The sequence below is a fragment of the Myxocyprinus asiaticus genome, chromosome 28, assembly GCF_019703515.2.
Source record: "Myxocyprinus asiaticus isolate MX2 ecotype Aquarium Trade chromosome 28, UBuf_Myxa_2, whole genome shotgun sequence".
In the NCBI taxonomy this organism is placed as follows: domain Eukaryota; kingdom Metazoa; phylum Chordata; class Actinopteri; order Cypriniformes; family Catostomidae; genus Myxocyprinus; species Myxocyprinus asiaticus.
Window position 1 is genome coordinate 8,907,809 of NC_059371.1, and position 22,646 is coordinate 8,930,454.

The 22,646-nt window shown below is 36.3% G+C and overlaps 1 protein-coding gene across 2 annotated transcripts in view; it reads left to right on the top strand.

Annotated features, from left to right (window-relative positions):
* The window catches only part of LOC127419377 (transcriptional enhancer factor TEF-5-like), a 39,219-nt gene that overhangs the window by 11,208 nt on the left and 5,365 nt on the right, over positions 1-22,646 (top strand). Inside the window, exons 3-12 of one of the 2 annotated variants that reach the window (XM_051660727.1) lie at positions 7,845-7,909; positions 9,602-9,664; positions 13,500-13,511; positions 16,371-16,499; positions 16,597-16,640; positions 16,723-16,787; positions 20,834-20,947; positions 21,499-21,635; positions 22,031-22,204; positions 22,496-22,639. In XM_051660727.1, the coding sequence (XP_051516687.1) occupies positions 7,845-7,909; positions 9,602-9,664; positions 13,500-13,511; positions 16,371-16,499; positions 16,597-16,640; positions 16,723-16,787; positions 20,834-20,947; positions 21,499-21,635; positions 22,031-22,204; positions 22,496-22,639 (947 nt within the window). Of the gene's footprint in view, positions 1-7,844; positions 7,910-9,601; positions 9,665-13,499; positions 13,512-16,038; positions 16,500-16,596; positions 16,641-16,722; positions 16,788-20,833; positions 20,948-21,498; positions 21,636-22,030; positions 22,205-22,495; positions 22,640-22,646 lie in introns of those variants that run through there. The other variant, XM_051660728.1, reaches the window with a different exon arrangement.

Sequence of the window (22,646 nt, forward strand, 5' to 3'; positions counted from 1 at the left end):
ATGGTACTGGCGCTTTACAGGTCACTCTTTTGGAGAATTTGTGAAACAGTATCAGTAATAATATTTAAATTTTTCATTCAGCCAAAGTTTGTCCAAGGCAAAATCTTGATAAAACATTGGAGAAGGTTCCCAGTGTAGTGTCCCCTTTGCAGGCATCAAGGAAAAACATGCCATTGCTATCTCTTTACTTTTATCTTGGGTTAGGGTTAGGACCATCTTGACCTATTGTCTGAGAATAATGAGATAAAAAAATAAGAATTACGAGATCCCAGTGACTGGACTGGCAACAGTTCTGTGAGAATCTAATTCCAGCCAGAGCAGGATGCCATGGCACCTGTTTTTGATCGGCTGTTTATACCTTCTTTCCTCTGATCTGCAGTTTCTAAACTCTGTCTTTTACAGTGGGCCTTAATCAACAGGTGTGTGGTGGGAGAGTTGTTAAAATGCAGGTGGTTTTGGTCAATAATCACACATCTGGTGGGATGGAGGGTTAACCTTTAGGAGGAAACGGTCAAGGTGAAAAATGATCCAAGAAAGGAAGAGAAACTAAATGAGGAATTATTCTGCAAAATATCCTCACTAATTTCTAAATTAAGGCTTTTTTGCCAAGTGATCGAGGAGACAACTCCCAAAAACATCTTGCAATCAGTTAGTTTAACAGTTCCAATATGTTGAGTCAACAAGACCAAAATAATAGAAGACAAGTGCAGCAGTCAACACAAAAACACAACCATGGTGATCTACCTCATATATTTAACCCAGCAGGAGCACGAGATGCCCTTTCTTATTTCTCATTACTCTGTTCCAACTGGCACCCTCAGCCCCTTCCATACTCCTCAGTGTCCATACTTGGTTTTGTAATGCCGCATAGATGTTTGGAAAGTAGTGCGCTACATGGGTTCATCAAGGATAGAAACTGGGAAACATGACAAATGGTACACTGTATGGTCATGGACTTAATGGACATGCACAGGCACAGTCCAAGTGCGCAATTTGGGACAAGGTCATACTGGAGCAATGCCATTAAGAAACTGGGTTAGTAACTGCAATGTTGTAGGTTCGAGCCCCTCAAGGGGTGTTCCATGACCTAGTCAACATGTTGGTCTCACATGAGGTGTAATGTCATCTGGGCATGGGGTCAGGGTGGGAACTTTGACAGGCTGAAAGTGCTTGGTTGGTTGTGGACCCCATTTTGGTTGCCCAAGAAGGGCCAAAATGACAGCCACTAGCAAAGCCATGTTGGGTCCACAAGGACATGTTGGCTGGGGAGCTATCTCGATGTCCTTGACACCTGCATGACAGAACCCCAGGTTGTTCCATAGGGGGTTGTCCTTGAAAAAAGTCACTTCCGATAAAAGCTTCTATAAGAGGACTACTACATGGATAAATGCAAACCTTCATAGATATGTGAACGTGGTGAATGTGTGTCTCTGCAGTCAGAAGCAGCTGTTTTTCAGCCTGTCCTGTCTGATTTACATCTGAGCAGCACCCCCACACACAGACCTCTTGTTTCCATGTCCCCCTTTCATCTCTCCATCTTTCTATATCTGCTGCCTTCTTGTGTACCTCACTCCCTGCTGATTTCTCCCAGTATTATCTGTCCTTCTTCCTCTCCAAGACTCCAAGGAAGTGCGGCATTTAGTTTAGGGTCGTAAATTCACAAACAGATGCACCACATTGCAGTAAACCATCTTATTCAGTAAGCCAGACACTAAAAGGCTGAAATAGCACTGCACTGAGAGTTTTTAAATAGTAATTCTCGTTCTTTTCAGCGCAAACATTTCACCTTGTTTACAAAGCTTAGAGATATTTGCCTAGCACAATTCATTTTGCACTATTAAACATATTTTAATTTAAAAGATATGTTTTTGAAAGTCATCTTGGCAGCAGTAATTTATCAAATGATGATAAAATAATAGAGAAGAGCATCCGGGCATAAATCTTGATGTGCAGTGTAGAAGAACATACTTTCTGCAGTGGTGGAGTGATGCTGTAGAGTCCAGCAAAGTATGCCAGATCACCTTTTCAACTGAGCACTCGGAAATGGCCGGTAAGATTTTTTGGATGCATAAGTGCTGTTACTGTACCTGATTTAGATAATTTCTTTAGAAAATTTGTCATTAAAACAATGCAGACAGCGTATACAAAAAAATGGTGCTATAAGTGGATGCAATTCATTTGTAGTATATCCCTTCAAATGTGGGCAGGTAGCTCACGATGGGCTGGGCTGCAGTTTGGTGTCCTCTGAAAACTTTTGGATCGGAGTCAGGAGTTCAAGGCTGCTGGGAAAGAGCCAGAGTCTCTCTTTCTATTACAGTCTCCTCTGTCTGTCTGGAACAGAAAAGTTTGCCTTCTCCTGCCCATGTGTTCTGCCTTTCAATGTCTACCTCTCGCTCTCTCTTTGGCTGTCTGGTTGCCTAATCCTTTTTGGCGTTCACCTGTGTTGTCATTTCATCAGTATTATTGAATTAAATTAAATAGAAGAGGCTCTAATTTGTTTGGGTTGGTTTGACACCACTGGATCTCTGGTATAGTATTCTGTTGCAAAGCATTTACTCATCTAGTATTTCAAAGAACTAGAGGTCGATAAGTTGTCTTTTTTTTTTTCTTTTTGTATGGCCAATGCCAATATCTAGAGAGCATGGTCCGCTAGCAGATTATATATTACCAATATTAACATAATACATATACATAAACATAATAAAGATGAAGTAATTTCTGCACCACTATTGGCCGCAAAAGGAATTACAATCTGTTTGTTTGAGCACCCTGACGGTGGATTTCCAAACATAGGATGGCAGGGGAAGGGGCTACCTTGTTGTTTAGGATTAGTTTTAGGGTAGGGTCAGGGTTGGGTTTTAGTTTCTCCATCCAATCAGGTAGAGCTTTCCTGATGAATATTAATTATTTGTCCAATCAGGTATGGTTTTCTTATTGAATATAAAAAAATATAAAAAAAATGTGCGGCCTGACATAGCAACATTGGCTCAATCAATGGCATGAGTGAGAGACGGGACCATCTATTTGTTTTTGACCAATGGAAGACGGGGGAAATTGTTTGAAAAGTCATTATTTTAGCAATTTTTACACACTTCTTCTTTAACAGTACCAAACAAGACACTTATTTCAAACAGTATTTACTTAAAATTTGCTAAAAACATTGAGTCTAATCCATGAAACACAAGCAGAATAGATTTCTGTGTAAATCTACATTAAACCATTGTTACGTAAATTGTCACATTCAAATTAATGGGACAATTTACGATAGAATGGATTTATAAACATTTTACAAAGAAATTTGTTCTGCTTGTGTTTTATGAATAAGGATTGTTGAAAATGTTTATTATTCGTTAACAAGGCTGCCAGAAGATTTTGTAATTGATAGAGGAACTAAAATGTCTGGAAATCGGACAAACTGGCAAGATTATCAACCAATGTCGAAAATCTCAAGTTGCCCAAAAATTGGCCAAAATGTCCATCTATCACTTCAATGAATGAATTATGTGAAGACAGAAAGTGGATCTTGTTCTTGAATTTTTATATTTTCTGTCCCATGAACTATAGGTTGTTAGTTCTGCTGCTTAAAGGGTTAGTTCACCCAAAAATGAAAAGTCTCTCATGATTTACTTACCTTTAAGCTATCCCAGATGTGTATGACTTTCCTTCGTCAGCAGAACTGAAATGAAGAATTTTCTAAGCCCATTTCAAGCCATACAAAGCATGTAAATGGGTGCCATCAGGCTGCTGGCTGTTTGACGGTCCAAAAGGCATATTTAGGCAGCATTAAAGTAATCCACATGACTTCAGTCGATCATTTAATGTATTCTGAAGCAAATCAATAGGTTTGTTTAAGAAACAAATTGATCATTAAAATGTTTTTAACTTTAAATCATTGCTTCCGGCCAGCGCTAGAGTGCTGTTAGGAATGAACTAACTCTCACGTGATGTTCATTCCTCTGTTGTGTACAAAGCGTGTGCTTATGACTTCTCGCGTGATGGCAGGAAGCGTTTTTTAAAGTTTATAAAGTTTTAGTTAACGATTGTATTTTTTACACAAACGTATTGATTCGGTTCCGAAGACATTCATTGATCGACTGGAGTCATGTGGATTACTTTTATGCTGCCTAAATATGCCTTTTGGACCATCAAACAGCCAGCAGCCTGCTTATAAAAATATTCATTTTGGTTATGATGAAGAAGGAAAGTCATACGCATCTGGGATGGTTTAAAGGTAAGTAAATCATGATGATATTTAAATTTTTGGGTGAACTAACCATTAATAAATCAGTCTGTGCTTACCAAAATTTGAACCATTGCCCCTAGAGAAAGGTCCACAGAGTGCCACCAAAAGCGAGTTTATTTTTAATTATGTAGAGGAAAAAATGCGCTCATCATTGTTTATGTTAACACGAATCCTTCTGGTTTCCATGGGACTAGAACCCATGTCTTTGAGGCTACTTGTTCAATGTGCAATCAGAAGGGCCACAGGATAAGGTAAACACATTTGAATTAATGCAATAATGTCTCATGGGGTATGCCACTTATCCGTAATTCTGCAGTATGGGGTCGATTTCAGGGTACCAGAACATTCGGCAGCAACATATTGAGTTCCCATGTAATCATGTTGTGTGTGTTTATATTTGAGCAGCATATCATATATGTTATTTCATTTATTTGTGCAATCACAACAAATGCATATCCAACCCTGTTGTTCCGTCTATATATCAGCTCCTGCTGTTATATATCTCACTCTTAGGGAGCGGGGGTTCATGTGTAGAGTGCAGGCGGTCCGGCTGTCAGTGAGTGGGGTGTTTTGGGGGGGTGGGAGTGTCAAGAAAGATTCATGGTTGAAACTTTGCTCAGCTGTTCACAAGGTCAACCCTTTATAAACTGTGATGAAATCCTCTTTATCTCTCATTACCTCATTTTACCTCCTCCCCATTCTTTCTTTGTTTCTCCCTTTCTTCCCATATTATCACATTAATGCCAATACACAAACAGATTAATTGTTATAATCATCGAATTAATTGTTCTTTTGTATGAAAACATTTGTCCACACAAAGCAACCTGATTGGTTAATGCCCCGACACATGGTGGCCCCTTTTTTGCCAAGTACCCACCCATATCACCTGACTCATCTGTCACAAGCCTTGTCTTTCAATAGTCTATTAATAAACTAATGGTCACATAGGAGGCTTTACACCCTGCTGTGATATTGCTGGTGGAGGCATTACTGCATTCGGTGTACTTTTCAGTGTATAAGAGGCCTTGTTCTCACCAGCTTTACTTGAAAGCCTTAATTGACATGTTCAAAGTAAAAAAATGCTTATATGTGTTCATTTGGGAGTCATTTTATTATCTAAAGCCACATACAGTGCATTCAGTTTTGCTCAGTATGTGTGTTCCATGGGAATTGAACTCATGACCTTGGTGGTGCAACACTTTACCCACTGAGCTACCTGTGAGATATTGCTGTTTATTGTCAGATATAATGTGCCCTCATGTTATTTCAAACCTGTATGACTGTATCTATATCACTTTCTTATTACTGTGTATATTAATTGGCACATCACTCCACCTGTCAGTAGTTTGCAGCAATGCATGTTAGTGCAGCCTGTCAATCAATATCAAGGGGTATTATTGTATTAATACTAATCCTGTATTTTTTCATTTTTTTTTTCAATTTCCCGTGAGCTGCGAGACGGGGTGGAGGGCTGGCCTCTATTTTCAAAGACAATTTCTCATGTTGGCTTTTAACGACGGATGCATATAACAGTTTTGAGTTACAACTCCTGTTTCTGGGCTCTGTCAATCCCTTGGTGATTGCGCTGGTATATCGACCCCCGAAACCTCTCAAAGACTTCCTCACTGAATTTTCTGACTTTGTAAGTGGCATTTTGCCTAAGTTTGATAGGTTTTTAATTCTTGGGGATTTTAATGTGCACATGTGTTGCCCATCCAACCCTCTGGCAAAAGATTTCTTTAGGCTTATTGACTCTTTTGATTTAGTCCAACTGGTGAAAGACCCTACTCAAACACAGGGTCATACACTCGATCTCGTGTTGGCTCATGGTTTTTCTGTGCTGGAGATTGAGTTGGGTGATTACAGCTTCTCAGATCATAAACCTATATTATTTACTGTTCCTATGTCATCTCCTGCTGTCAAATCCTACAAACCCGCCTGTTTGACTCGGAGACTGTCCTCTTCCACCAGTTATACTTTCTCTTCAATGTTCAAGGAGTCTTCTCAATCCTTGCTCTCCTCCCCAGCTGATCAAAGTGCAGAAGAGCTCCTGGGTTGTATTAATGATGTCTGCACTAACATCTTGGACTCAGTAGCTCCTCTAAGGCCTAAACTCCATAAACCTAAGTCTGTGCCTTGGTTAAATGATACCACTCGTGCTCTTAGACAGGCTTGCAGAAGGGCTGAAAGAAGATGGAAGAAAGACAAGCTCCAGATCTCGTATGAAATGTTAAAGGACTCCCTATCTCAGTATCAGAAAGCAGTCAGATCGGTGTCTGATGTACTAAGTCTATGTACTTATCTGATCTTATTGATAAAAATTGTCACAGACCTAGAACTCTTTTCAATACTATAAATGCTGCTGTGAATCTGCCTATTTGTAATTATCCTTCTGAGTCAACAGATACGTGTGAAAGCTTCTGTCAATTCTTTGTTGATAAGATAAGAAAAATTAGACAAAATATTAGTCCAACATCCTATGATCCTGCTGTGTGTTCAAAATGTATTGGTATTTTTAGCCATTTCAAATCGGTTTCCTTTCCGTTTTTACAGGAGATTGTTAAACAACTTCGGGGTCTCCATGCAATGTCATCCCCCCACGTTTTCTTAAGTTTTTGATGTGGTTGGGCCCATTCTTCTAATTTTAATCAATAGGTGCCTGGAATCAGGAATTGTACCTGACTGTTTGAAACATGCTCCTGTTAAACCCCTTTTTAAAAATCTGAATCTGGATTTTACAATATTATCCAATTTTAGGACCATCTCTAATATTTAATTTTTATCCAAAATTTTGGAGAAAGTGGTTCTTCACCAATTGCAGAGATTTTAGTTGATAACAAGGTCTTTGTTATATTTCAGTCAGGTTTTAGAAAACTTCATTTGACTGAGACGGCACTTGTAAATGTTTTAAATGATGTCTTAATAGCCACTGATTCTGGTGACTCGGTTGTCCTGGTTCTTTTAGATTTAAGTGCTGCATTCGTTACAGTTGACCATGATATCCTCTTTCTCGGTTAGAGAATGTTGTGGGCATTAGAGGAACTGCCCTTAGTTGGTTCCAATCATATCTTAAAAATAAAAGTTTTACTGTAAACATAGGAAAATTCCACTCGAGTGTAGCTCCCCTGACTTGTGGGGTCCCCCAAGGCTCTATTTTGGCCCCCATGCTGTTTTCTCTTTATATATTTCCCTTAGGCTAAATTTTTTAAAAACATGGCTTGAATTATCACTGCTATGCGGATGATATGCAAATGTATCTGCACCTAAAGCATAAAAATGGCTTAGACTCTCTCATTGTCTGTCTGTCTGATTTTAAGGCCTGGATGTCTTTAAGTTTCTTAAATTTAAATGAAAGTAAAACAGAGATCATTGTGTTTGGCTCTCTCTAGCCTACAACTTGTGATGTTCTCTGTTGTTTGTTATTTTATGTCTTTTGGGTATATATTATTATGTTTTATTGTGGGTTTTATTGTATTTAAAAAGTTCTTGCAAACACATTGTACAGCACATTGGTCAACTGTTGTTGTTTTTAAATTATGTGATATATTAATAAAATTGAATTGAATTGAATTGACTGTGTTCCTCTCTGATGCCTTTCCAGGTCGCAATGAGTTGATAGCAAGATACATAAAACTGCGAACAGGGAAAACTCGCTCACGGAAACAGGTAATATATCAGTATGTCTCTGTTATTTTAAGGGCCAACTGACTTGACAAGTTGCTTGAAAGATTACAAAAGAGATCAAAAGTCAAACAGTGAAGATTACATTATGATATTTCTAACTGATTCGTTAATTCTGTTTTTTTTTTTTTTTTTTTTTTCGCATTTGTGTATTTCATTAGCTTTTAACATGTCCTGTTTTCAACTTTCAGCAAAATATAAAACTTAAATGTGAGAGTTTCTGCATTAAAGGTGCACTAAGTAGTTTTTTGTTTGTTTTTTTGTTTGTTTCAGTAATACTACAGTGGTTTTGGACTTAGAATACTGACACCTATTGGTGTGGAAGCAGCATTACGCACAGTTTTTGATTACCGATGCCATTGTCGAAATTTGCAGGCGCATTTGCAGTGTTGGGCAAGCTACTCAAAAAATTTGAGCTAGCTAAGCTACCAACTACTCAACAGAAAAATTAACTAAGCTAAGCTAAAAGCTACACTTCAGAGAAAGTAGAAAGTTATGGTTACCATATTTATATACTATTGTATTTACCTGGTGCCCTTAGGTAATTCAAAGAATAAAATGGTAATACCATTGTACTTCACTATATGATTAAAATATTCATACATATACCATTGTATTTACATGATTCTCCCAGGTAATGATACATGTCCAAAAAAACATGGTAAGGTCATGGTACATTTTGATGTGTTTTCGTGGAGGCTACAAAGTGTTTGATCGGAAAATATTTGTAACTTCAGAAGTCATTCACAAGCTGCACATGTTCTGAATAAATGTCCAATTCAACCAGCGTTATCTTTGTTTTCCGTGTTTTAAATTATTCTGTTAGCATGTTGGAGATTGTGAAAATGCTCCAAATGATTCAGCAGCGTATGTGTGAGCTTTCGGAGTCATTTAGATTGAATCGCAAACTGATTCGCTTTGCTATCATGTGTGACCAGTTCATTGTAAGAACCGACTCAAATTAGTGATTCATTTGTGAACTGGACATATTCAGTTCTGTTTCAAAACTGCTGACAGTAAACTCTGTCTACATAGCATGATGTAGCGCTGTAGCTTTTGTCAACGCAATGCCGCTACCTAATCAAAAATATAGCTTCGCTACTGAAAAGCTACTTGATTTAAAAACTAGCGAAGCTACCACCTTGCTACTCAGAATTGTAGTTAAGCTAATAGCTTTGCTGTTTGTATTGAAGCTAGTATTGCCCATCACTGCGTATTTGTCCCCCTCGATTAATTTATTTCGCAAGTGAAAGTGTGTAGTTATAGGTGGGTTACCAAAATAATGCGAGTAGTATTCGGCTAGTCATCTTAACATGGCGACCACATGATTTATGTACAGTAAAACAACTTTTTTTCTAGGTCACCAATTTAACTGGATTAATTATTTAATGCTTATTTAGTGTGCTTCATTTTAACCATATTTGCCAAACATTTTTATGTAGAGAAAAATACTTAGTGCACTTTTAATATCACAATATTTAATTGATTCACAAACTAATTTTCTCTAAGTATTGACTGTACTGTACATTGGTGTTATAATTATTAGTATAATATGAAAAAAAAAGTCAGTAGTCTTAGTTTCATTAGTCACTTGGCCATTCTTTTTGTTACAGTTATGTTTTAATAATGTACATGTGTTGGATCATACCAAATGTATGTGGCCCTGTTTTGCCTCAGGTGTCTAGTCACATACAGGTGTTAGCCAGGAAGAAAATGCGGGAATACCAATCAGGCATAAAGGTAGGGCTCGCTCTCTGTTTACTATCTCTCTTCTCTTTTCTTTTTTTCCCCTTCTTCCTTTTCCCCCTCTTCTGACTTCCTTCCGGCAGGTGTCTAGCCATCTGCAGGTTCTTGCGCGGAGAAAGTCCCGTGAGATTCAGACTAAGCTGAAGGTATGCGCTTCGCTGCAAACTGTGACTGCTCTGCTCTTACCTGTGCTAAAATCTGTCCTATAAACTGTGTTTAAAATGACTTGCCTTATCCCTGACTCACCAAACCCTTCCTCCCGCAAGAGCTGAAGCTTAAAACATAAAACTTGATTGCTCTTTTTTTCCCCATTCAATTTAAAATGTGATCTGTTGCATAGTAGTTCTGAATGTTATAGTGACTTCCAGCCTACACATAATGTAGTGTAATCTACACTGTGCAGATTTTACGCTGTGAACCAACTTGGTCAATGTTATGTTAAGGTTATGCAAATTTGTAGAACATCCTTATGATGTAGTTTTTGATACAAAAACTTTGACATTGTTAAACGTGCTTTAAACATTAGAATGTTAAGCCAATTGCGAAGTTTAAGTGAAGTTTGCTTGTAAACATAAGACTCAGTGATTGTTCCAAGCGTTCAAAAAATGTGGAGGTTACAGCTTAGAGCTGGACTGGAAATGAGCAGCACACTTGCCATTTAATGGCGCTCTCTGGTGGTTGATTGCATATTGTAGTAGTGCATGTTAGTTATGCTGCTACATGCAGGCCAATGTTTGTGTGTATGGTTTAAAGGATTTATTTTTTGTAGACTTCCATAACCCAATTCTCTACTTACCCCCTCATATTTTTAACGTATACCCATTTCAGGGCTTAAAGTCAACATGAAACCAAAATTAATTGTATTTACTTTCTAAAAAAAAAAAAAAAAAAGTCTCTGTAATCTTGAAATCTGAGTGTAACAGCTGTAATAACTGCCTCTGAATATGACTTTCCTTTTTATGTGACAACAAATTCCTTCCTCTCCAACCGTCTGATCCATTCTGGTGTGTGACGACCACTTTTAACAATCCAATCAATTCCTGATGGTTAAAATTCTAAATCTCATCAGCCTCTCTTCACATTATGACTGTTTTAAAGAATTTTGGAGAACATGTGATAAGGAAATGTATCAAATGTTTTATGTTTTCAAGAATATGTGATATAATTTGAAAGAAAGCAGATCAACTGAACTTTTAAGAAATATCAGCATTTCTTTATGATAGAACTTTAATAATTAGAACTAAAATATAGCAACCATGTATGAATGAAAACTGTCATATTAAACAAACAAGTTATCATATAATTTAATGACTGCTGTCAAACATTTCAAACATTGGTCCAGTCAGCCAGAACCAAAGAATCAAAGCATAAAATAATATTCCTTAATGTAATTGTCAAATTTGATCTTACTTGAACAATTTCAGAGCATTTTTTTATTTTATTTTATTTTTTTCTAAAAAAGATATGCCACAAACATCACCATTACCATTAATCTAAATTCAATATAATGGCCAAACAGAAAAAACATGGAAAAGTCAAAGAACATTTTCATTGTTTAGATGTACTGTATACTGAGAGATCGTTCAGTGTTTCAGTGAAAAAAGCCTAACAATAAAGACGTCCGAGTTCAAAAACTGTATGTAAAAAAAAAAATAAAAAAATAAAAACATTCCTCTGTTTAACAGCAATAACATACAGTAGTCAAAGATGACTTCTCTTTATGCTCACATCTTGTCAAATATAGATTGCATATTGTCAACATGGAAAAAAATTAAAAAGTTGAGTAACCTTAAAAAGTAAGGCAACCAGCTGCAAAACATTTTCAAGTTTACTCAACTTTAGGCAAATTAGGTTTACTAACTTAACAATTCAAGTTGGATTGTAAATTCCATGAACTTAATATAATAAGTTCAGTGAACTCAAAAATATAAATGATTATTAAGTTTAATAAACTTGCATTTTTAAGTAAAGCTAACCATAATTTTCTATATTCTTGAAAATAATGTACAATATATTAGTTTTAAACAGAAATTATATTTTAACATAAGATCATGTATCAGCCCCACCAAGAGATCAAATAGTTGGTCTAACTTAAAAGGTGGTGTAGATTACAAGTACTTCAAACTTTTAGATGTTGAGTCGTTCAAGGTTCCCACAGATTCTGACCCATGAATTTTCAAGACCTTTCCATGACTTTAACAAATGGATAACATCCTTAAAGATATTATTTAAATTCCCACATATTTCCTGATTTTCCGTGGTAGAGCCTGTCTTTATAGACTTACAACAGTCAAATGTAAACTTCCATTTCACAGAGGTGCACTAAATGGACCATCATATGCAGTTATTTTGCAAAAAACATTTTGATTAGGCAATATAAAATAATATAAAATTCAACATCTGATGAAAATATTACTTATATAATGTATTTATGATATGTAGATATTGATATTTAATTAGAAAATATTCCATTTCAAACAATTGGGGGGATCGGGGGGCTGAATGTCCTACCTTCACCACCAAACTTGATATTGTATGTGCTCATCACTGTTTAAAAATGTTGCTCTGACTTTAATGGCATAAAACTTGACTTAATTGATTGTTTTGAGTAAACTCACTTTTCTCGACATATAGTTCTATCAGCTTTTGAAATTGAGCTTATCTGACAATCTAAAATTGAAGTTCAGTGAGCTCAGTGTCTGTCGTGCTAATGCCTGGCAGGCCGTTGGGCTCATTAATATTAATCACATTGTCTATGTTCACCCGAACTTATTTGCTAAATCAAAACTAGTGAGTGCTAGCCAATGGGATTACCATTTTCATTCTGCCCACTGTCGAAGCAACCAGCTGGCAGAGGCTTCTGCTGGGTCTTAAAGGTTTCGTTTTAGGCAAACGGCTGCACATTTTTCCCTTGCACTACATTTAAGCAAAATAAATGTATTAAAATGTAATTTTTATGAAAAATGGTTGGGATGAATTAAGTTATTTCTAAAAGTGGTTATCTGCCTAATTTAATCATATAGATACCTTTGTTTTATTTTTAACGATACTGAATATACAGCGATGAGCGATCTGTTGAATGTTGATTTGCATCTGATTTTTATCAACATTCAACATGTCTTTGCATGGTTAATATTTGGGCTTTTTGGGTCAAATCTGGTGGAAGTGAGCTTATGAACTATTTAAAGACCTGAAATCAATATTACAGCTTTGCTGCTTTTAGTTCATGTGTGTTAGCTTTGAGGCCATTTAAATGCTAGAGTTCTCCGAAATGTTGACAAAATTCACTTTTAGCAGAAATATGCTTTTAAAAGCGACAGTCTTTCTTTGCCGGGAAAACAGACCAAAAATATTGATGACTCATCTTGCACTAAACAGATTTTTGTCCAATCAAATGCTCTCTTGCGAATGTCCCTCCTCCTTATACCTCCTGCAACTGATTAGCAAGTAACAAATCGTGATTCATGGCTATAATGTAACTAAAGCCTATTGGCTATAAAAGAGAAAAGACAAGCCATTCGATATGTTCCACCCAGATAGGAAAAGAAAACTGCTTGTGGAAGTGAAGTCACTGGGTCAAAGTGTTACATGGAGAACTGTGAGTTTATAGGTCACCTTTTTCCCACAATCCAATTGTGCAAAACACAATGGATTGTCCACTGAGCAGATAGAAGTTATTTTTTAGAAATTCTTTTTTTTTCCTTCAGTGAAACACTACAGTCTGTAATATCTTAAAACTATGAGAATAGATTACACAGTCTCTTAGTTTACCATCTGATCTGTTGGTCTTTATCGGCTTTTTAACAGTTTTTCTTCCCTTCAATTTTAGGCCATGAACTTGGTAAGTGAAAAATTTTATGTAGCCCGCTTTTCTTGCAGAGCTTAATTTTCACTGCAGATGCTCAGCTTTCGCTGATTTTGTGCTTCGGTTTGCACAGTTCAGTGCTTTGGCTGCCAATGTCTCACAGTTTGGATGAATTAAGCACCACCATTGCTGATCCCCATTGCATTTTTAGCTTGAACATTTGTTTGATAAAGCCACTGTTAGCTCAGAGCAAAGTATTTTGAATATGTTTTTCTGTTATATGACAAGATTTATTATTACTATTACAACTGCTACTATTATCTATTGTTGCACTTCAACACATATGTGAAAACTGATAATACATTTGTATGGAAAATATAGATGAATATAAGTTGAATATAGATTTTAAAAGACAATTATAAGGAAAGCAAAATGTTGTTTTGTGCTTAGGTATTGTTTAAACAATGCTTCATCAGCAAAAATGTCTTGCTTGGGATTCCTACCTATGCCTTTTGCTTTTTTTCTAATTCTTCTTGTTCTTTCTCTGAAATGAATGGCAATGCCTTTACATGCAGTGAATGTTTTTTTTCAAATGTCCAGGTATCATTATGCATTAATATTTCACATCTGTTGTGGATTTGTGTGGGTTGCTGCATTGCAATTCAAGCTCAATATCATATGTTGCATGAAGTTTGCATGTATTGCATGTTTTAAAGATTATTCAACAAATATGGTACATTCTTGATGTCTGCTTTTTATAAAGATTGCATATTGTCATAGACAAAGTTTTTACATTATTAATATTTATTGGTTATTATTACTTCTATTCTTATTCTTATTATTTGATTATTATTATTATATAGTAAATCTTAATACAGGGTTTTTCAGCCTTTTATAAAATAGAAAAAAAAATCTAGATTTTCATGGGCAGACTTTATAATATTCAGTAAGAACTGAATATTGGACGAGAAACGTTCCATGAGTACTGATGGTCTCACACCATCAGCACTCGGACTCTTCACTGTGTGTATCACTCCGCTTATATTCGTGCTGTCATAAACTAAAGTGTAAGAGCAGTGCAGATGTGTTAAGAACTATCTGTCTCTTTACATTTAATATTGTGACAATACATATTTTAGCCAGCAGGTGGTGGCAAAAGACCACTTTTGTGTGTAATATGAGCCAGTTGGTGACGTGAAGTGAGTCAGCATCACTCAGTGTTTATATTCAACAGCATTCTATGATCGCTCGCATTACTACTACACTACTAAAGCTAGGAAATAGCTTTAAACGGACAACTTCAGCGTTAAGGCTCATCACAGTTGAGAGACACAACAGACTGATTAATTACAGAAGCTCAAGGCGCTTACCTCTTACCAGAGTTTCCACATTGGAGAGGACAAAATGGCAGAGGACATTGCGGTTTCTATAGTGAAAGACTCTTGCGCACTGGCTACCGTAAAATAGGAGGAATACCACCAGCTGTTTTTCTATTGAGAAAATAGTATGCATTTGACAAAAATGACATTATCTTCAGAAAGCTGACTAACAGACTACAGCATCATCAACAGGTGATCGCACACGCTTCATCTCTCTCTCTCTCTCTCTCTCTCTCTCTTTCTATATATATATATATATATATATATATATATATATATATATATATATATATATATATATATATATATGAGAGAGAGAGAGAGAGTGAGAGAGAGCATTTATTTGCAGAAAATGACAACTGGTCAAAATAACAAAAATGATGCAGTGTTTTCAGACCTCGAATAATGCAAAGAAAACAATATTTTTTTATTTTGAATTTGGAAGAAATATTGTCAGTAGTTTATAGAATAAAACAAAAATAATGTTCATTTTACTCAAACACATACCTTTATATATATATATATATATATATATATATATATATATATATATATATATATATATATATATACACTACCGTTCAAAAGTTTAGGGTCACTTACTCATTCTTTATTTTGTTTTATTATAATTTTTTTTCACATTTAGAATAATAGTAAAGTCATCAAAACTATGGAATAACATAAATGGAACTATGGGAATTATGTTGTGACTAAACAAAATCCAAAATAAATCAAAACTATGTTATATTTTAGCATCTTCAAAGTAGTCACCCTTTGTCTAGAATTTGCAGACATGTACTCTTGACATTTTCTCAACCAACTTCTTGAGGTATCACCCTGGGATGCTTTTTAAACAGTATTGAAGGAGTTCCCATCTATGTTGGGCACTTATTGGACTATTCGGTCCAAGTCATCAATTTCAAAAACTGTAAAATAAAATTTTATTTTTGTAATTAAATAAATTAATATAGTGGCACAATTATATTTTTGTCTACAAAACTAATTTCAGACATTTAAGCATACGCCTTCAGATCAAAAGGTTTTTAAAATCATGAGAAACATTTCAGGCAAGTGACCCCAAACTTTTGAACAGTAGTGTGTGTGTATATATATATATATATATATATATATATATATATATATATATATATATATGTATATACAGTATGTATCTTCTCCATGGATCCCTGTTTGAAAGTCCTGCTTATAATAAGAAATATTATTGTAATTAATATTAATAGTATATTTTATTATTAATTATTATACCATATTCTAAAAATATAATACATTTTTAATATTTAGATAAAAATTCAAAGCTTGTTTGTAATGATTTAACACTATACAGTATATATTGAATTTAGAAATGATCATGGCATTGAATTTTAGAACTGGTATTATGAAAGTTCAGAAGTCTCATTGCCTTCAGGTTATTATCCAATTTATTGCTGTTCTTTTTACTGTATCATTTTTCCCATCAAACTGTGCCCCTAATGACCCCTTGTTGTCTCTCTCTCAGGATCAGGCCTCCAGAGACAAAGCCCTGCAAAATATCGCTGCTCTGTCCTCCGCTCAGATCGTTTCCCCTCATTTGATGAAGAGTCAGTTGCCTCCTCTTCCTCAGCACCCGTACCCTCCTCCAGCCAGGGTTAGTTACAAGCTCATAAACTAGTCACCCTTTTATGAATAATTATGTAAGGTAAACTTCATCCTAATGTTGTTTCGTGCTCTGTTTTGTTTGGTAGTTTTGGCCTGGCTCCATCCCAGGACAGCCTGGACCTTCTCAGGAGTAAGTCTTTCTATATGAAAAATATCTGATCTGAGCACAATGTCCTTTTGAAAGCCTGCTGACCATTTTTGTGTTTTTATAGCATTAAACCCTTTGCACAGAGTCCATACTCCAGTCTACAACCCCCACTGCCTACGCCTTTATCAAGTAAGAACAAGGATGTGTTTTTTACATACACCAGTCCCAAAAAGGATTTGGACACTGAAGCCACACTCAGAAATGTATGAATTTCATTAGATGAAAAATACCACATTATTTGCAAACAAATTATGCCAGAGCTTTTCTCAGAAATACCTTTTCTTCTACTTCAAATGGTTCTACAGTGAGTTTAGTAGATGCATGAAGTCAGTTCCCCTCAAGTTCACACGTGTCCTAGCAGAATAACCACAGATGTATTCAGCAAATTAACAATGGACATGATCCACTAAAATCAGACAACCAGAAAGTGTCCAAATACTTTGTGTCTTCGTTTTGAACAGTATTGTTTTGTTTTGCTTAAAAAATGTGCTTGTGCTATATGTTATATATCTTGTATATTTATATATGTATACAAGGTTGGGCAGAATATTTCAACTTAGTATAATTGGTTGAATAATAAATACTCTCTCTTATTCAGAATACTTTTAGAATACATATTTACAGTATAAAGGCAAGGCACAATTGGAAGATTTACATGTGATAAGTCATTATCATCTATCTGAACCGCTACATCTCCACTATTAACATCTAAGTGAATCTGAATAGCTAGTTTCTTTAAATTAGATGTGGAATTGGGCACTTATGTTTCTCTTATTGGAAGACAGAAGGAAGACAAATACAGTTCAAGGCAATTTGTGGTCAACTACAATATTTTAATATATTAACAACATTTTAACTTGTTAAACTCTGGTGCATTTTTGGGCTGCCACCTGCAATTGTTCACACTCAAATTTTAAAGCTCACCATTCAAACACACAGTGGACTAAATGCAAAACAATTATCTTTTTTTTTTTTTTTTTCAGAAAACCCCCCAAATTAAAAAAGACTTCAGTTATTCATAAATAATATTGTATGTGTTTGTTTATAATCTTAAGATAAGCAAAAAAAATAAATAAATAATTATAAAATTAAAAATAATAAATAATAATAATTATATATATATATATTATTCAAAAATAATGACATAAGGGAGCCTGGGTAGCTCAGTGGTAAAAGACGCTGGCTACCACCCCTGAAGTTCGCTAGTTCGCTAGTTCGAATCCCAGGGTGTGCTGAGTGACTCCAGCTAGGTCTCCTAAGCAACCAAATTGGCCCAGTTGCTAGGGTGGGTAGAGTCACATGGGGTAACCTCCTTGTGGTTGCTATAATGTGGTTCGTTCTCGGTGGGGCGCGTGGCTTGTTGAGCGCAGATGTCACGGTGGATGGCGTGAAGCCTCCACACGCGCTATGTCTCCATGGCAACGCACTCAACAAGCCACGTGATAAGATGCGTGGGTTGATGGTCTCAGACGCGGAGGCAACTGGAATTCGTCCTCCGCCACCCGGATTGAGGCGAATCACTACGCCACCACGAGGACTTAAAAAAAGCACACTGGGAATTGGGCATTCCAAATTGGGTGAAATGTTTTTTTTTTTTATTTAAAAAAAAATAAAAAATAATGACATAAATAGTTTTCATTTATCACTTAATGTCATACAAAGTCCAGTAAAAATATAAAAAGCTAAATCAATATTCGGTGTGACCACCTTTGCAAACAGCACCAATTCTCCTAGGTACACCTGGACACAGTTTTTCTTGGTTGTTGGCAGATAGGATGTTCCAAGCTTCTTGGAGAATTCGCCACAGTTCTTCTATTTATTTAGGCTGTCTCAGTTGCTACATATTATCTATATGTAATCTCAAACTGACTCGATGTTCAGTGTGGGGCTTTGTGGGGGCCATGACATTTGTTGCAGGGCTCTCTGTTCTTCTATTCTAATCTTTTCTATTTGCAAAAGTAATTTGGGAGTCTAACATTTATATTTTCTATTGACACACTAAAGCTGAAGATATAAATAACCATCTTAAAGGTGCAGTATGTAAGATTCAGAAACCCTTGTTATTAATGACATCTGTGGCCGTTAAGTGAACTGCAGCCAGCTACCTGTAGCTCGTGCTTGCGCACACACTCCATAGGGATGCAAGTGAGCGAGCATCCAAAACAATGACGTAACGTACAAAGAGACTGAACGTGATTCAGTGGCATCATGCTGACAGATGAGGTAGCATAATTAAAACTACACAGTTATGATTGTTTTACTACAAACTTTGAGACTGTATATTATATTTGACTCTCCAGTGCTGGAACAGGGCTAAAACAAAGTGTGGATATAGGTCTGACTATGGGAGACTGTAGATTGAAGTAATCACTTTTCTTTGCATGATACATTGACTGCATTTATAAGATAGCCTATGTCAGTGTTAGCTAGCTAGCCAGCTTTATCAATAGCTGTTAGCTAAATTTGATGGATGATGACAGTAGCTGTTTATAAAATAGAATGTACATTATAATATATGTTGACACAATTCAGTATTGATGTGACTCCATCACAACTATCATTTTGATATATCGATGCGCTATTGTTTTATAATTATAGATTGTATATATTTTCTGTATAACCAAGTTACGTTACACTAATGAATGGAGCTTTTTGCATTATCTTGAACATTGTCTAGCATTCATTTAATGTGTTATTGTAGTTTACCTTGCTGAATAATTACAGATTAACATTGTTTATGACAGTTACTGTGCAGGCAAGATCAAGTTAGTAGATCTCTACACAGATCAATCCTTATGGCACTATATTTCACATGCTTCTCAGTTATGTAAGCTTACCTGTCCAATAAGAAGAACACCAATTCAGGGTCGGTTTTGATCCCCAAAACCAAACGAAGGTCCCTCCAGGAATCAAATGCCCTGCCGATGTTCACTCTAGTTTTCGCTCGACCACGGTCACGTTCCAGTTAAGCCAGATGGGATTCAGTAGATAATTTTTTTTGTGTGTGAGTAGGAGTCGGTGTTGTGCTGGGAACCGGCTGTTTGCTGGATTCCTTCTCTAAGATAACGTTACCTAGTGTTGCAGACTGTCTGTTGACACTGTTGAATAGCGGAAGAGAATCACTGAGGCAAGGCTTTTGGGAGCGTGCATAAATGTCACATCCTTTGGATATATATATAGCTTTTTTTAGCTTTTCTGTTGTGCCAACTTTGTATGCATGTAATTATTGTTCTGTTCATCTCACTTTGAAGGCTTATTTTGTTCCACAAGATGGCAGCAAGCACTACAAAATGTTTTTTTTTCTCTATCACATTCCATCACAATATACAGATCTGAAATGTTAGCCCTCACAGATTTTAGACTTAAAAAGATTTGCTTGTCCATAGACATTCAGTCTAATTTTCAGTTTATGCACCACCCTCATCGTTTCATTGTATATCTTGGCTTCTGAGTGGACTAGAAGCTCAATCGAGGTGTCATTAGAAAGATCATCGTCTTTGTGATGGTATATAACATTTTATCATCAATAGTCGAAAACATATTTTTGTGATGATTTGTTTAGCATGCTTTTTCTGCTGAATGGCATATTTTGTTCTGGACATCTAAGATAGAACATTTGATTATTCAGGAGATAATAAGTTTTTAGCTGTATGGGGCTTACAGAAATCATATTTCAATTTGTGATTCTTTTGAAAATCTTTCAAACTGTGGTATTAGGGCAACAAAATAAACATTCAAAACAGTCACATTCCTGAGAATGAGAGCTTTGGTTTGTATATATATAGACTTGTCCATTTAAGTGCCATGTGAAAGACTTTTATTTTCAAATTAATATTTCCATATTAACCAAATTAATATTACCTATAGGGGCGCTAATTGGCGACGCAAATGTTTTCAGGCCTTATTTTGTTATTTTGTGTAACATAAATGCAAAGGTGAATGGTATTCTCTTAAAAGTTCCGATTCTAAGCTTTCAAACGATACCTCATATGCCTGACTTATGTATGTAGGGACTTGAACATTTTAAGTGAATTTTTTGTTTTGTTTTGCGATTTAGCGCAAAAAAACCCCCTCTGATCTACTTCAAGTCCTTTTCCCTCTTCTAGTCTTTGCAGTATTCCCCCATATTTTACCTTTTGATATTATTGTTATTTACAACTGCTATTTTTCAACAGATCTTCATTCTGCAAGTTTCCGATGTGGACGTGACTCACCAAATGCTTATCGAGAGCCGTCAGTCTTTACACTGCAAAGCTCAGCACAGAAGCCGCATCTGCAGCTGCATAAATGTATTTACACAGAAATTACAATCACGGCAAACAATGTATCATGTGCTCAAATGTTATATAATCTTTGCTGGCTGTATTGATACTGGTGCACAGCTGACAGCACGCTGATTGTTAAGACAATGGTTATGCCAGTGCAGTTGCCAGACATTCAATACTAGAATTGTTATACATGAATAAGACGTCGTGTTTTCATTACCTAGTGTATACTGTCCATTTAAGTATCCCAAAAACTGCAACCGGCGATTTTATCATTTTGACCCACAATTAGTTTTCAAATTAGCCAGATTTGTTGTAAATAGCACGACCCTAGCGTGAGAACAAGTGTGCCGCATGCGCTTGTGCGGTGTTTAGAAAAACCTTGTTTCTCAATTAATTGACGAAACTTTTTTCTTTCACATCTGTCTTTTTATTTTTGGTCATTATGAGAGATGTGTTCTAAAAGTATTCTAACAAAATACTTCATTTTTGTGTACTGTATAAGTAAAGCCGTTAGTATAAATCAATAGTCTAACCCCCCACCCCCAGACTAAATTAGGATGTTTCCTCAACAGGTTACGAGCCCTTACCCAACCCACTCCCCCCCACCGCCACTACAGTGCCTGTTTGGCAGGATCGGACCATTGCCTCTGCTAAACTCCGCATGCTGGAGTACTCTGCCTTCATGGAGGTCCAGAGGGACCCTGATACTGTGAGTGTCATTTGTTTTGCAGAGAATATTATATATATATACACACACATTAAATGAATGTTTTTCACCCTGAACACAAGCTTTTAGAGTAGCATTTCATTTAGAAAGAGCGGCACCTATATCTCAGTGGTGATTCTTTTACAGTAGATACATAAACCCTTCATTTAAAAAGCCAGATAAAATCCTGTGCATCTCGACCTCTGGAAATTGTAAAGCAGGTCGCCAATCAGATTAGACCTTGCCGTTTTGAGAAAGCTCTTGATGTTACTGTGTGCAGTATGGTTCAGATGGGAGGTCTGTGGGCGGAGCTTCTAAGATTAAGATTACGTAATAACTATGTGCAGTGTGTTCGTTTGAAGGTGAAATAAACTCTACTTCTTCACCTATTTCCACAGTACAGCAAGCACCTGTTTGTCCACATTGGCCAGACAAACCCCTCATACACGGACCCTCCCCTGGAGGCAGTAGATATTCGTCAGATCTACGACAAGTTTCCGGAGAAGAAGGGTGGACTAAAGGAGCTTTATGAGAAAGGCCCTCAGAACACCTTCTTCCTGGTCAAGTTCTGGGTCAGTCCTTTAAAATAAAGTCCACTTTTACTGTAGTATTGACATTATTGTGACTCGTGAGTCACATTCCAAGTCTTCTGAATGCATAGAATCACTTTATTAATGAACAGACTGGAATTTAAGTCATTAGTCACTCATATAAAATCAAATTGTTGAATAACTCTTGCAAACAGAGTCCAAATCCAATGTGGCAGGAAGTTGGGTCTCCAGGAGCAAGACTGAGCCTCTCGTCAATTAGATACACCTTTGTTTGGGAGATTGATTTTATTCTTTAATTGTTGAACCTTTCAGGCAGATCTGAACAGTAGCAATGTTCAGGATGGTGCAGGCTCGTTCTATGGGGTCAGCAGTCAGTATAGCAGTTCTGAAAACGTGACGATCACTGTGTCCACTAAAGTCTGCTCTTTCGGGAAGCAGGTGGTAGAGAAAGTTGAAGTGAGTT